Below are 16536 nucleotides of genomic sequence, written 5' to 3'. Positions count from 1 at the left end.
TCATGAGGAACTTTGAAGCTCATTTTTATTGACTCAGCTACCATTCCTGGGTTTGTTCTGGTGTGAAATTCTCATTAAACTGCTTTTTTTCTCCCCTAATTTATAATCTATCTCTACCTAATAATTTAGGTGGTACACAGTGGCTTGTCAGAGATTTCTTTAACCTTCTGTTTCTAATTGCTTCTTTTTGCTGGCCATTGACAAGGAAGCATCCACCTCCTCCTTCCCTCACTCTCGAATTTAGCTTGGGGAAAAGCAGTCCACTAAAATAAAATATTTCTTTCTGAGACAAGCGTCTACCACATTAGGACAGATATGCCTGTAACTTTAAAAAAATCCTGCCAAGCCCCCCACCCAACCCCCATCTCCCTCCCAGGCCCCCAATGCACCATCTAGCCCCAAGGTCCATTGCCCACAGTCATCCTGCAATTCCTCCCCTCCAAGCCTTGCCTCAGGTTGGCCCACTGCTCAAATGCTCTCCTTCTTTGGCGTCACCTGGCCAAGCACAGCCTTTGCATCACCCCCTCAAATCCAGGAGTCATCTTTTAACTTTTCCCTTTCCCGGTCAGCATTCATTGATTCAGTATAATCCTCTCATGTGCCCACTGTGTTCCAGCTGCTTTCCTGTATCCCAGGAGACAGCGTGATAAAGACAAAGCCCTGCTCTCACAGAACTTGCCTTCGAGTTGAAAGAACAGAATGATGAATGCTACAAAAAGGTGGGGGGGACCCAGGGTGCTGTGATAGTGAATCGGGGGTGAGGGATGCAGAGTGCCACTTTAAATTGGGTGGGCAGGGAGGACTCACTGAGGAGGTGACCTCACCATTTTCATAAGAAGGAGCCACTTTTGCAGAAACCTGGGACAGGCCAAGGGTCCATGTGGTGACATTGTTACTGAGGTTTGTAGAAGAGGGAGCCAGCCAGGTGGTGTGAGAGGAAGGGGCTTTCCTCTCAGAGGGAACCACGAGTGCAAAGGCCCTGAGGTGGGAAGCAGCTTGGCATTCAAGGAACGGAATTCCCTTCCCTAAACTGCACCATATGTGCTGTGGTGACTGTGGTGACCACAAACGCTTCCACACACAGCTTTTACAGCAGAAGGCACGCTGGTTCTAAAACAAATGCCAAACGAGGCAGAGGAATTTCCTTATCCCCCCTCTTTGTTTGTTCCCTTTTCCAGTTCATTTAACCCCCTACCCCACCTCATCTCCTTCTAGCTCTCTAACCCTTCCCCTTACCACCCCCCATAAAGGCCCTAATTAAGTAAAAAGGGCTTTGGAGGGAGATCATCCTAGGATGCTAGACCAAACTCATCTCTGCCTGTCACCCGCCATGTGACTTTAGGGGAGTTGCTTACACCTCAGAGTTTTCTTATCAGTAAATCGGGAATAATAATACCTGCTTGCTGGATTACAGATCAGGCATCTTGAAGGCACTCAGTAAATGGTGGCCGTAGCATTATTCTTGTTATACTCCTTCAATAATAAAATGAATTCAGTCTACTGTGAGTTTCAAGTCGTACACATTTAAGATGTATTCTGTATCCATCATTTCTCTCCGTCTTCCATGTCACCACCCTGATCTCTGCCTGATCCTGTCTTGCTGGGCCTCCTGCATGAGCTACTAACAATTTCCTTTCTTCTACGCTTGCAGCCCATTTTCTGCCTGGCAGCCAGAGTAGTCTTAAATATTAATCAGGTGGTATTAGTTCCCTGCTAAGACCTTCAGTGATTTCCCTATTGTGCACACTGGTTACATCTGAAAGGGACATTTATTTGTTTAATAAATGTGTGTGTTTGTGTGTGTGTGGGGTTGTTGATTATATGTTAAGAACCTTTCCAATCTAATTGAAAAGGTAATAATTACAATATTGATACTAAAAATCAAGGGTTGAACAATATAGAATTTCTGAAGCAACATAAATCAGATGACCTGTATTTTTAATTGAGACCAAATAATATTTGTGGTCCCTTTTCAATTGCCACGTGAAGGATAAGAGATGTAATTGAATAAATGAGCCAGAAGTCTGCTATGTATTGAGAACTTATGTGTGGGGTACTGTGTTTGGCTCTGGAGACACCAGAAGATAATAAATGGTAGCTTGGGGCCTCATGCAACAATCTAGGGACACATGTGACCTGTATTAAAAGAGAGACACTTGAATGACGAATAGTTCGGTGCTGAGAAACAGCCATTCGGAGCTCTAGGTGGCAGAGGGGACACCCTCCTTGATGGCCCAGGAGGTCGGGGCATATACAGTTCACCAGTCATGCTTGCCTGGAGGAAGCAAGTTGCTGAGGAATGGAGAGGACGCAGAGGCTATTCCTGGCCACCGAGGGGCAATGTCTCTGGGTCCTAAGACCAGTTGAACTGGAGTAGAGTGTTCATTTATAGAGCAATAGATGGTGGATCATGTTGTTCAGAAAATTTTTAGACCACTGTTTTACAAACTGCAAGTCATGACTCATTAGTGGGTGGTGAAATCAATTTAGAGGATCTAGTCCTCTGTTAAAACTAAATTTAAAAAAATAGAATAGAAAATCAAAGCTTCATATGTAAGGAAGGTATTTGTTGATTTGTGACCTTTTTTTCCCCTGATATATATGTGTGGGGTTGCAGTACAAAATGTCTTTCTTATTGTGGGTCATACCCAAAAAAGCTTGCAAAATACTGGACTGGAGATCAAGCACCCTAAAGCTCCTTAAGTACCTGTGTCTCCCATTAGCACACAGCGCAGGGGCCTGTGTACTGGCATTTCTGTCTGTTGAGTGAATGCAAGGCCTTGGATTCCAGCCCAAGGAGTTTAAATTTTAACCCGTAGGCAATAAAAATTTGTCAGAGGTTTGTGAGCAGGGGGTTGATGGGTGTTTTAGCAGATCCATTTAGCAGCTGCACATAGGATGGTTTGGGGAGGGAAGAGTTAGGAGGTGGGGAGTCCAGTTAGGAGATCCTGGGGGTGTGTAGGATGGTCACAGGGGATGGAAAGGTTGTGGCTATAACAGTGACTTTCTTTTTAATGTGTGGAAGGGATTTTTGTTTCCTGTTTCTGGTGTAGTCTTCATTTTAGAATCATGTCACTCAACAAAATTTTAGCTCCTCTAGACAAAGCAGCAAACATACATTGATTCTGTGTGGGAAGCATGTGGTCACTGCCTTATCAATTACGGGGGAGTCTCTGTACCAGGCAAAAATTAGCTCCTGTTAGCAACAGATTAATCTGAGGAAATGTCTGCCTCAGATGGGAATCCCTCTGAACGCTGTTAAGGATTTCACTGGCTCACATCTCACTGATCAGTTTTGATTCTGTTGGAGCAGAATGCATAGGAGCTCTTTGGAGATGGTTGTAGACACAGACGAGCCGGAAGCCTTTCCCGAGCAAGGACAGCTGTCTCTCCAGATCGGTTTTGATCCTCCCGGCCCCACTGCCCATTATTCTTACTTTGGTTTGTTTGTGTGTGTCCTAGGGAGCGGCTCGGCCTGGGGGCCGCGCGTCACAGCCACCGGGGAATCCAGCCGAGCGTCCGCCGGCCCCGCCCCCGCAGGACCAGTCTCTCCTGACCAACATCACCTTCTTGAAGGTGCTCCTCTGGTTGGTCCTGCTGGGACTGTTTGTGCAACTGGAATTTGGCCTGGCCTATTTTGTCCTGTCCCTCTTCTACTGGATGTATGTGGGGACACGAGGCCCCGAGGAGAAGACGGAGGGGGAGAAGAGCGCGTACTCCGTGTTCAACCCGGGCTGCGAGGCCATCCAGGGTACCCTGACTGCCGAGCAGCTGGAGCGCGAGCTGCACTTGCGACCCCTGCAGGGGAGATAGGACCAGCCCTGCTGTCGGCTGGCCTCCCAAGGTCCTTTCACCCCTGGGGCACCGACTTGTGGGTTTGACTAAGGACAGCTTGCGGGTCAGTTCTGTGACCCCGCAATTCCACACTCTTTCCCCGATCTCCTGCTGCAGTTTTATATCAAGTTCTTTTTGGTTTTGATGAAACTCCCAGGAAGACATTCACTGTGGGTCTGATGCAATTTATAAAAAGAGAGACGCTTAAGAAAGGAGACCTCTTTGTCTCTTTATTTGAGAGAGGTGATTTTTAGAGCACTAAGAGGGCATTGGGGAGATAACTTTAAAATACCCAGCTGTTTGAAGTAATCGTTTGGTACATCAAGACTGTATAAAGTAAATATTCTCTTTAAATCTTTTTTAAATTAATTTATTTTTCATTGAAGTATAGTTGATTTATAATGTTGTGTTAGTTTCAGGTGTTCAGCAAAATGTTTCAGATATATATTCTTCTTCAGATTCGTTTCCCATATAGGTTATTATAAAATATCGAGTATAGTTCCCTGTACTACACAGTAGGTCCTTGTTGTTTATCTATTTTATATATAGTAATATGTATCTGCTAATTCCAAATTCCTAATTTATCCCTTCCCCCCAACCTTTCCCCTTTGGTAACCATAAATTTGTTTTCTACGTCTGTGAGTCTGTTTCTGTAAATAAGTTCATTTGTATCATTTTTTAGATTCCACATATAAGTGATAAGCATATGGTATTTGTCTTTCTCTTTCTGACTTAACTTCACTTAGTATGATAATCTCTAGGTCCATCCATCCATGTTGCTGCAATGGCATTATTTCATTCCTTTTTATGGCTGAGTAGTATTCCATTGTGTGTATATATATCACATCTTCTTTATCCATTCCTCTGTTGATGGACAATTAGGTTGCTTCCATGTCTTGGCTATTGTAAATACTGCTGCAGTGAAGAAGGGTGTAGTGTGTGTATCTTTTTGTTGTTGTTGTTTTTTTGTTTGTTTTTTTTGAATTTTATTTTTTTATACAGCAGGTTCTTATTAGTTATCCATTTTATACATATTAGTGTATATATGTCAATCCCAATCTCCCAATTCATCACAGCACCACCACCGCTCCCCGCCGCTTTCCCCCCTTGGTGTCCATACGTTTGTTCTCTACATCTGGGTCTCAGTTTCTGCCCTGCAAACCAGTTGATCTGTACCATTTTTCTAGGTTCCACATATATGCGTTAATATATGATATTTGTTTTTCTCTTTCTGACTTACTTCACTCTGTATGACAGTCTCTAGATTCATCCATGTCTCTACAAATGACCCAATTTCGTTCTTTTTTATGGCTGAGTAATATTCTATTGTATATATGTACCACATCTTCTTTATCCATTCATCTGTGGATGGGCATTTAGGTTGCTTCCATGACCTGGCTATTATAAGTAGCGCAGCAGTGAACATTGGGGTGCATGTGTCTTTTTGACTTATGGTTTTCTCTGGGTATATGCCCAGTAGTGGGATGGCTGGGTCATATGGTAATTCTATTTTTAGTTTTTTAAGGAACCTCCATACTGTTCTCCATAGTGGCTGTATCAATTTACCTTCCCACCAACAGTGCAAGAGGGTTCCCTTTTCTCCAAACTCTCTCCAGCATTTGTTGTTTGTAGATTTTCTGAGGATGCCCGTTCTAACTGGTGTGAGGTGATACCTCATTGTAGTTTTGACTTGCATTTCTCTAATAATTAGTGATGTTGAGCAGCTTTTCATGTGCTTCTTGGCCACCTGTATGTCTTCTTTGGAGAAATGTCTATTTAGGTCTTCTGCCCATTTTTGGATTGAGTTGTTTGTTTTTTTGATATTGAGCTGCATGAGCTGTTTATATATTTTGGAGATTAATCCTTTGTCCATTGATTTGTTTGCAAATATTTTCTCCCATTCTGAGGGTTGTCTTTTCATCTTGTTTGTAGTTTCCTTTGCTTTGCAGAAGCTTTTAAGTTTCATTAGGTCCCATTTGTTTATTTTTGTTTTTATTTCCATTACTCTAGGAGGTGGATCAAAAAAGATCTTGCTGTGATTTATGTCAAAGAGGGTTCTTCCTATGTTTTCCTCTAAGAGTTTTATAGTGTCCGGTCTTACATTTAGGTCTCTAATCGCATGTATCTTTTTGAATTATTGTTTTCTCCAGGTATATGCCCAGGATTGGGATTGCAGGATCATATAGCAACTCTATTTTTAGTTTTTTTGTTTTTTGTTGTGTTTTTTATGGTACACGGGCCTCTCACTGTTGTGGCCTCTCCCGTTGCGGAGCACAGGGTCCGGATGCGCAGGCTTAGCGGCCATGGCTCACAGGCCCAGCCGCTCCGCAGCATGTGGGATCTTCCCGGACTGGGGCATGAACTCATGTCCCCTGCATCGGCAGGCGGACTTTCAACCACTGTGCCACCAGGGAAGCCCTATTTTTAGTTTTTGAGGAACCTCCGTACTGTTTTCCATAGTGGCTGCACCAATTTACATTCCCAACAACAGTGTAGGACGGTTCCCTTTCCTCCATACCCTCTCCAGCATTTATTATTTGTAGACTTTTTGATGATGGCTTTTCTGACCAGTGTGAGGTGATACCTCACTGTAGTTTGGTGTTTTTTTTTTTTAATTTATTTTTGGATGTGTTGGGTCTTCGTTTCTGTGCGAGGGCTTTCTCTAGTTGCGGCAAGCGGGGGCCACTCTTCATTGCGGTATGCGGGCCTCTCACTATCGTGGCCTCTTTTGTCGTGGAGCACAGGCTCCAGATGCGCAGGCTCAGTAGTTGTGGCTCACGGGCCTCATTGCTCCACGGCATGTGGGATCTTCCCAGACCAGGCCTCAAACCTGTGTCCCCTGCATTAGCAGGCAGATTCTCAACCACTGCGCCACCAGGGAAGCCCCGTCATTGTAGTTTTGATTTGCATTTCTCTAATAATTAGTGATGTTGAGCATCTCTTCATGTGCCTTTTGGCCATCTGTATGTCTTCTTTGGAGAAAAGTCTTTTTAGATCTTCCAGCCAGTTTTTGATTGGATTGTTTGTTTTTTTGATATTGAGCTGCATGAGCTGTTTTATATTTTGCAGATTAATCCATTGTCAGTTGCATCGTTTGCAAATATTTTCTCCCATTCTGGAGGTTGTCTTTTTGTTTTGTTTATGGTTTCCTTTGCTGTGCAAAAGATTTTAAGTTTAATTAGGTCCTGTTTATTTTTTGTTTTTATTTCCATTATTGTAGGAGATGGACCTAAAAAGATACTGCTGCGACTTATGTCAGAGAGTGTCCTGCCTATGTTTTACTTTCGGAGATTTATAGTATCTGGTTTTACGTTTAGGTGTTTAATCCATTTTCAGTTTATTTTTGTGTATGGTGTTAGAGGATGTTTTAATTTCATTCTTTTACAGGTAGCTGTCCACTTTTCCCAGCACCACTTATTGAAGAGACTGTCTTCTCTGTTGTACATTCTTGCTTCCTTTGTCATAGATTAATTGACCATGGGTGTATGGATTTATTTCTGGGCTTTCTATCCTATTCCATTGAACTATATTTCTGTTTTTGTGCCAGTACCATGCTCTTTTGATTACTGTAGCTGTGTAGTATAGTCTGAAGTCAGGGAGACTGATTCCTCCAGCTTTCTTTTTCTTTCTCAAGATTGCTTTGGTTTTTTGGGGTCTTTTGTGTTTCCATACAAATTTTATTTATTTTTTGTTCTAGTTCTGTGAAAAATGCCATTGGTAATTTGATAGGGATTGCATTGAATCTGTAGATTGCCATGGGTAGTATAGTCATTTTGACAGTATTGATTCTTCCAATCCAAGAACATGGTGTATCTTTCCATTTGTTTGTGTCATCTTTGATTTCTTTCTTCAGTGTCTCATAATTTTTGGAGTACAGGTCTTTTGTCTCCTTAGGTAGGTTTATTCCTAAGTATTTTATTCTTTTTGATGCAGTGGTAAATGGGATTGTTTCCTTAATTTCTCTTTCTGATCTTTTGTTGTTAGGGGTAGAAACGCAACAGATTTCTGTGTATTAATTTTGTATCCTACAACTTTACTGAATTCATTGATGAGCTTTAGTAGTTTTCTGGTAGTGTCTTTAGGATTTTCTGTGTATAGTATCATGTCATTTGCAAACAGTGACAGTTTTACTTCTTTTCCACTTTGGATTCCTTTTATTTCTTTTTCTTCTTTGATTGCTGTGTCTAGGACTTCCAATACTGTGTTGAACAAAAGTGGTGAGAGTGGGCATCCTTGTCTTGTTCCTGATCTTAGAGGAAATGCTTTCAGCTTTTCACCTTGAGTATGATGTTAGCTGTGGGTTTGTCATATATGACCTTTATTCTGTTGAGGTAGTTTCCTTCTATACCCACTTTCTGGAGAGTTTCTTTTGGTTTTTTTAAATCATAAATGGATGTTAAATTTTACCAAAAGCTTTTTGTGCATCTATTGAGATGATCATATGGTTTTTATTCTTCAACTTGTTAATGTGATGTATCACACTGATTGATTTGCAGATATTGAAAAATCCTTGCATCCCTGGGATAAATCCTACTTGATCATGGTGTATGATCCTTCTAATGTATTGTTGGACTCAGTTTGCTATTATTTTGTTGAGGATTTTTGCATCTGTGTTCATGAGTGATACTAGCCTGTAATTTTCTTTTTTTGTGGTATCTTTGTCTGGTTTTGGTATCAGGGTGTTGGTGATCTCATAGAATGAGTTTGGAAGTGTTCCTTTCTCTGCAATTTTTTGGAATAGTTCCAGAAGTATAGGTGTTAACTCTTCTCGAAATGTTTGGTAGAATTCTCCTGTGAAGCCATCTGGTCCTGGACTTTTGTTTATTGGGAGTTTTTAAATCACAGATTCAATTTCAGTACTTGTAATTAGTCTGTTCATATTTTCTGTTACTTCCTGGTTCAGCCTTGAGAGATTGTACCTTTCTAAGAATATGTCCATTTCTTCTAGGTTGTCCATTTTATTGGAATATAGTTGCCCATAGTGGTCTCTTACAGTCCTTTGTATTTCTATGGTGTTGGTTGTAACTTCTTTTTCATTTCTAATTTTATTAATTTGGGCCCTCTCCCGTTTTTTCTTGATGAGTCTTGCTAAAGGTTTATCAATTTTGTTTATCTTTTCAAAGAACCAGCTTTTAGTTTTATTGATTTTTTTATATTGTTTTTTTAGTCTCTACTTCATTTATTTCTTCTCTGATCTTTATGATTTATTCCCTTCTACTAACTTTGGATTTTGTTTGTTCTTCTTTCCATAGTTGCTTTAGATGTAAGGTTAGGTTGTTTATTTGAGACTTTTCTTGTTTCCTGAGTTAAGCTTGTATTGCTATAAACTTCTGTCTTAGAACTGCTTTTGCCGTGTCCCATAGGTTTTAGATTGTTGTGTTTTCGTTTTCATTTGTCTCTAGGTATTTTTTGATTTCCTCTTTAATTTCTTCAGTGACCCATTGGTTATTTAGTAGCATATTTTTTAGCCTCCACATGTTCGTGTTTATCGCAGGTTTTTTCTTGTAGTTGATTTCTAATCTCATAGCATTGTGGTCAGAAAAGATGCTTGATTTGATTTCAGTTTTCTTAAATTTACCGAGGCTTGCTTTGTGGCCCAGCATGTGATCTATCCTGGAGAATGTTCCGTGTGCACTTGAAAAGAATGTGTATTCTGCTGCTTTTGGATGGAATGCTCTATACATATCAATTAAGTCCATCTGCTCTAATGTGTCATTTAAGGCCTGGGTTTCCTTATTGACTTTATATCTCAATGATATGTCCATTGATGTAAGTGGGGTGTTAAAGTCTCCCAGAATTTCTTATATATGTTAACATTTGCCTTATATATTGCCATATATAATTTACACCTTATATATTGAGGTGCCTTATATAATATTTGCTTTCTATGTTGAGGTGCTCCTATGTTGGGTGCATGTATATTTACAGTTGTTATATCTTCTTGGATTGATCCCTTTATCTTTATGGAGAGTCCTTCTTTGTCTCTTGTAACAGTCTTTATTTTGAAGGCTCTTTTGTCTGATATGAGCATTGCTACTCTTTTGGTTTCCATTTGCGTGGAATACCTTTTTCCATCCCCTCACTTTCAGTCTGTATGTGTTTCTAGATCTGAAGGGGGGCTCTTGTAAACAGCATGTATACGGGTCTTGTTTTTGTATCCATTCAGCCAGTCTGTGTCTTTTGGTAGGAGTATTTAATCTGTTTACATTTAAGGTAGTTATCGATATGTATGTTCTTATTGCCATTTTGTTAATCGTTTTGGATTTGTTTTTGTAGGTCTTTTTTCTCCCTTTCCTCTTTTGTTCTCTTCTCTTGTGATTTGATAATTATTTTCAGTGTTGTGTTTGGATTCCTTTTTCTTTTTTGTGTGTATATTTCAGATTATTGGTTTGCAATTACCATGAGTTTTTGATATAGAAGTCTGTATAAATACATGATGTTTTAAGTTGCTGATCTCTTAATTCCAAATGCATTTCAAATATCCTGCATTTGTACTCTGTTCCTCTCATGATTGCTGGCTTTGATATCATGTTTGTGTGTGGATAATTTCTGGCCTTTACTGTATGTTTGCCTTTACCAGTGAGCTCTCCCATTTCATAATTTTCTTGTTTCCAGTTGTGGCCTTTTCTACCTAGAGAAGTTCCTTTAGCATTTGTTTTAAAGCTGGTTTGGTGGTGCTGAATTCTTTTAACTTTTGCTTATCTGTAAAGCTTTTGATTTCTCCATCAATCCAAATGAGAGCCTTGATGGGTAGAGTATTCTTGGTTGTAGATTTTTTCCTTTTATCACTTTAAATATATCGTGCCACTTCTTTCTGACCTGCAGAGATTCTGCTGAAAAATCAGCTGATAACCTCATGGGGATTCCTTTGTATGTTATTTGTTGCCTTTCCCTTATTGCTCTTATTATTTTCTTTGTCTTTAATTTTTGTCAGTTTGATTACTATGTGTCTCAGCATGTTCCTCCTTGAGTTAATCCTGCCTGGGACTCTCTGCACTTCCTGGACTTGGTTGACTGTTTTCCTTTCCCATGTTAGGGAAGTTTTCAGCTATTATCTCATCACATATTTTCTCAGGCCCTTTCTATCTCTCTTCTTCTTCTGGGATCCCTATAATGTGAATGTTGGTACGTTTAATGTTGTCCCAGAGGTCTCTTAAACTGTCCTCATTTCTTTTCATTCTTTTTTCTTTCTTTTGTTCTGCAGCAGTGATTTCCCCCATTTTGTCTTCCAGCTCACTTATCTGTTCTTCTGCCTCATTTATTCTGCTGTTGACTCCTTCTAGTGTATTTTTCATTTCAGTTATTGTATTCTTCAACTCTCTTTGGTTGTTCTTTATATTTTCTAATTCTTTGTTAAAATTTTCTTGCAACTTCTCACACCGTGCATCCATTCCTTTTCCAGGGTCTTGGATCATCCTTATGATAATTACTGTGAAGTCTTTCTCTGGTAGATTGCCTATCTCCACTTCACTTAGTTGTTCTTCTGGGGTTTTGTCTTCTTCCCTCATCTGGGACATATTCCTCTGCCATCTTGTTTTGTCTGAATTTCTGTGTTTGTGCACTCAGTTCAATAGGCTGCCAGACTGTAGTATTCTTTCTCCTGGTGTCTGCCCCCAGTGGGTGAGGCTGCTCTAGAGGCTTGTGTAGGCTTCCTGGTGGAAGGGGCTGGTGCCTGCCCAATGGTGGGTAGAGCTGGGTCTTGGCCCTCTGGTGGGCAGAGCTGTGTCAGGGGGTGTGTCTAGAGGTTGCTGTGGGTTCAGGAAGTCTTTAGGCAGCCTGTCTGCTGATGGGTGGAGCTGTGTTCCTGCCCTGTTGGTTGTTTGGCCTGAGATGTCTCAGCCCTGGAGCCTACAGGCTGTTGGGTGGGGTCAGGTCTTGGTGCAAAAATGGTGGCTTCCAGGAGAGCTCACACTGATGAATAAATAGTCCCTGGTACCTCCACCACCAGTGTCCTTGTTCTCACAGTGAGCCACAGCCACACCCTCCTACCCCACTTCTTCAGGAGACCTCCAAGACCAGCAGGTAGGTCTGGCCCAGGCTCCTATGAAGTCACTGCCTTTGCCCTGGGTCCTGGTACGACAAGACCTTTTATGCACCCTCCAAGAATGGAGTCTCTGTTTCTCCCAGTCCTGTGGAGCTCCTGCAATCAAGCCCCGCTGGCCTTGAAAGCCAAATGCTCTGGGGGCTCCTCCTCCCAGTGCTTGACCTTTAGGCTGTGGAGCCTGGCAGGGTGCTCAGAGCTCTCACTCCCACTGGAGAACTTCTGTGATATAATTATTCTCCAGTCTCTGGGTCGCCTTCCCGGGTGGTATGGGATTTGATTACATTGTGAGGGCCCCCCTCCTACCATCTCGTGGTTTCTTCTTTATGTCTTTGGATGTAGAACATCTTTTTTTGGTAGAATCCGGTCTATTTTATTGATAGTTGTTCAGCAGTTAGTTGTGATTTTGGTATGCTTGTGAGAGGAGGTAAGCTCAAAATCCTCCTACTCTGCCACCTTGTCCCTCTTTAAGTCTTTTCGTATCATATTTATTTTTCCTGAAAAGTTTAAGTTGGAAGTGTCTGGGATTTGGGGGTTTTGGGTTTTTTTTTCTTTCTGCCCTGAAGTCTTGCTTTTTTGGTCATCAGTGCTATTGAAACATGTGCTTTTCAGAAACAGGCCCCCATCGCCCATCCCCATTTTCCATGCTCCTCAGTTATTCTGCCGCCACACAGTGAAGGAAGATTAGAGAAGGCAGGGTTCTAAGTGCCAAGTGTGGGGAGTGATTTCACAAAGTCAACATTGGTAGATATGGTAAGTGGCTACTAATGATGAATTCAGCAAGAAGAAATTCTTGAGTATGTACAAAGGGGAGCTCTGGAAGTGGAACTCCTGATTTATTGGCTGCTTGAGTTGTTTCTTATATTCTAAAGACTTTAGAGTAAGCAGTGCCTTTGACCGTGGGCCTCTGGTGGGAAGTTATGTAAACAGTGGTAATCAGCCATGCTTTGTGTTCCTGCCTCTTCCAGTGTGAAGTTAGAGTTTGGGCTCATTAAAATTGGGCAAAGCAAACCATTGAATACTTTTTTTTTTGTTTTACTAGTCATACTGATTAGTAAGAGGACTCAAGCTTTAAAGCAATAGTTTTTTTTCCAAATTTCAGATTTTAAGAAATTAATGTCTCCTCAGTAGGTTTTCAGCTTCAGAATTCAGTTATTAATTCTTATACTGTGAAAGTAACTTTATTGTCTAGGAGACGTTACTAAATAATGGTCGTCTATTTTTTTTTTTTATTCTTGCCTGATTTACTTACAGTAAAATCTTAATTTAAATTTAACTTTTATTCATTGAATGCCAGCACTCTTCTAGGTGCTTGAGATATAATAATTTTTAAAAAGCAGGCATTTTCCCAGTTCTTGGAGCATATATTCTAACTGGGAATGGGGTGGTGGACACAATAAAACAAGCAATGCCAGTAATGGAGTGAGATGTTTTAGTTGTATCAGTAGAAGGCCTGCAGAGCAGATGTTCTCATGAATCACACTTTGTAGACAACTAACCCCATGTGTTTCAGCCCATGTTGAAAATTTACATGCATTGCTCCTCTCTAGCCCCTTGCTGATTGGGAGTTTGACTGTCTTTCAGAGTCATCCCTTGAGCTGAAGTTTCCTGTAGCTCATAAAGAAGTCTTTTCTTCTGTGACTCCTGTGTGAACTGGACCTGTAGAAAGTATGGGAAACAGATGAATCTCTATTAAACGTGCAAGTTTCTATTGTATTTGCGATACATGATTTTGTCTCCTGATTTATTTTCTTAAGGCTTTCTCCATCTCCTTGATATTTTACTTGGACTTTCCCATTTCATAAAAGCCAGATACCAAGAAGAAATATCCTTCCCTGATCAAAGGTTCACTGCAAAGCCTAGGGCAATAAATACCGTACTAGGAAAGAATTAATTTGTATTTTAAAAAATGTATAATTCAAACTTTTACCTAAAACGAAGTGCCCGTAACTCTGAATTAGGAACATTTGGTCCAATTATTAATCCCAGCAAAGTAGAGACTTCTCTTAAGGACAGAAGAGACTCAATTTAGGAGCAGACCTCTCTAGCATTCTTTGAAAATGTAGCCATTTATAACAAGGTGGAGCCTGGATTGCCTTAAGCCCACCTTTCATGGGATTTTCTGTGAGTGATTTGTCAACTCTCCTTGCTCACCTCTTCCCAGAGGTTGCATGTAAGGACAGCATTAACTTCTAGGAAAAGTGGGGTGTGAACCAATTAAATGCCTGACAGGGAAGAAAGGAAAGGATGCTATGTATTTGCTGTTCTCATCAGCCCATTAAGCTTTAGGTGCAGTCTTGATTTCCTGAATTTAATTAATTTATTTATTCTTGCTGTGTTGGGTCTTCGTTTCTGTGCGAGGGCTTTCTCTAGTTGTGGCAAGCGGGGGCCACTCTTCATCGCGGTGTGCGGGCCTCTCACTATCACGGCCTCTTGTTGCGGAGCACAGGCTCCAGACGCACAGGCTCAGTAGTTGTGGCTCACGGGCCTAGTTGCTCCGCGGCATATGGGATTCTCCGAGACCAGGGCTCGAACCTGCGTCCCCTGCATTAGCAGGCAGATTCTCAACCACTGCGCCACCAGGGAAGCCCCAATTTCCTGAATTTAGAAAGGCCTATTGATCTCAGAATTTCCACTCAGGGCCTGACCATTAGCCCAGCAAGCAGCTTCCATTAAAGGCTGCTTTGTCATCGGGGAACAGAGACCCCAGAGATGCATTCAGTCTCTATGACAGCTGTGTGCACAGATGAGGTTGTCTCTGAGTCTTGCAAGTAAACTGGTTTTTGCTTTTATTTACATTATCCCATCTTGCCTAATCACAGGGACTTCTAAATGAGCCTCTAACTACTTATAGGGCTAGAAGAGCCCCCAAAATGCCATCAAATGTACCCCCCCCCCCGCCTTAGGCAGGTCTGCATTCATTGCTGACTAACATTTTTTTCCCTAGTGATCCCTAAAGAAGAATCCAGGTACAAGGTTCAGGCACTTCTTAGGAAGTTCTCTACTGAAAGAACTCAGGCCACCCCAGGTTATTTTTTCTTATTCTAATCTCAGTGGACACAGAGCATCCTCTGGACTGGTAAACCGTTACTCAGTTCTCACTTAGTCCTTTCTGTTCTTCAGGCTAAATCATCCAGTTGTACCTCTGGGACAATCACTTTCAAGCTAGCCCTGACCCATTCTGCAGGTGCAAGGTCTGGGTGGCAGTAAGTGTCCCAGTTGGTGGGTGCAGTGACTTTTCTCAAAACCTCTGGCTTTTTACCAGTGATAATTTATGCATGTATATTTTGTGCTATTGGGATTGTGCTGTGAGTCTAGTGTTTTCCACATTTTCCTTTTGACTGATCTGTGCATTAAGATTAGGCTCACAGGCTCTGTGCTAAAAAAAACAAAAAAACTAGGAAGTTACACAATTGGCAGAATCAGTGATCCTCAGTTGGGCAGAAGAAAGTAAAATTCTAACTGTGTGTTTTTGTCTCCTGCCACTCACACTATTAACCTATTTATCAGCAAATATGTGTAGGTGCTCTGAGCCTGGTGCTGCTGGGGACACGTAGATGAGCCTCTCCAATCTGTGTCCACTGTAAGAGCCAGGATGCAGGGTGGAGCTGGGATGCCATGGAGCATCGTGCCACCAGGGGGTAGCATAGAGCTGCTGCTCTAAGTCGGTCCCTTTACCTCACAATTTATGTAATGTAGAAAACCCATTGGGATATTTATCTGAACCGTTTGCACTGCTTTTTCAGACTTTCTTTTCACTTTAACATTCACGGAGGAAGGGGCTCATCAGAGGTCCTGGGAAAGGCAGAGAAAGCTATCAGAGTGATTTATACGCATACTTTAAAATAAAACATCCCCTCTCTACACTCAGCAGGCAGCATTGCAGTTGAGGGGGTCAGCGCTGGGCTTTTCCACATCTAAGCTTTGTAGGGGGAAAAAGACTAGGAACTTATACAGCTGGCAGAGAAACTCGATCCCTAAGCCAAAGGAAGTCAAATTTGAACTGTATGCTTTGGTTTCTGTCACACGTACTTTTATTTCACAGCATTGGAGCATTGGGTGGATAAAGACTTGGATCTCACTCTCAAAAAGCTGGAAAGAAGACAAGGTGAGTACACAGAGAACCACATTATAAGGCGTATAACATAATACAGATGTTTATAAAGGTATAAGTATGTGCATGTGTGTGTTGGGGGAATTGTCATCAAAAGGAGAGACCATTTTCAAATCTGACTTCTACACTACGTAGGATTGTCACTTTTTATGAAAAATACTACGTTTCCTCAAGTCATGAATGAATGTTTTGGAAAGTGTGGTCTGTGGACCACCTGTATTGGAATCTCCTGTGGTAATGTTAAAATGCAGATTCTAGGGCCCCAACCAGACTCATGACTCAATGTTTGGGGGTAGGACCCCAAGAATTTTCATTTCAACAGCCTCCCTGGGGTTATCTCCAGCTTACTAAAGATCAAGAGCCAATGAAATAAATCATAAATGTTAAAATAGGAAGAAAACTTAGTGATTATTAGAATGAAGCAAAGACAGATGGGTGTGTATTTTAAAAGGGGGCAACAGGCTTGCCATTTTTTTGAACTGTTCATTGGAAAGCAAAACTAGAGAAAAACACACATACGGCTTTTAAACGATTAGGAATTAACTCC

The 16536-nt window shown here is 41.4% G+C and overlaps 1 protein-coding gene across 2 annotated transcripts in view; it reads left to right on the top strand.

Moving 5' to 3' along the window:
- Positions 1-16536, top strand: part of SAYSD1 (SAYSVFN motif domain containing 1) — a 38886-nt gene that overhangs the window by 2096 nt on the left and 20254 nt on the right. The window contains exons 2-3 of one of the 2 annotated variants that reach the window (XM_033424092.2): positions 3463-4170; positions 15921-15983. In XM_033424092.2, the coding sequence (XP_033279983.1) occupies positions 3463-3813 (351 nt within the window). In that variant the 3' untranslated portion in view covers positions 3814-4170; positions 15921-15983. Of the gene's footprint in view, positions 1-3462; positions 4171-13459; positions 13592-15920; positions 15984-16536 lie in introns of those variants that run through there. The other variant, XM_004267644.3, reaches the window with a different exon arrangement.

The sequence above is a fragment of the Orcinus orca genome, chromosome 10 (assembly GCF_937001465.1).
Source record: "Orcinus orca chromosome 10, mOrcOrc1.1, whole genome shotgun sequence".
NCBI classification, from domain to species: Eukaryota; Metazoa; Chordata; class Mammalia; order Artiodactyla; family Delphinidae; genus Orcinus; species Orcinus orca.
Note: the sequence above shows the minus strand (reverse complement) of the source record. Positions and strands in the feature narration are given on the sequence as shown.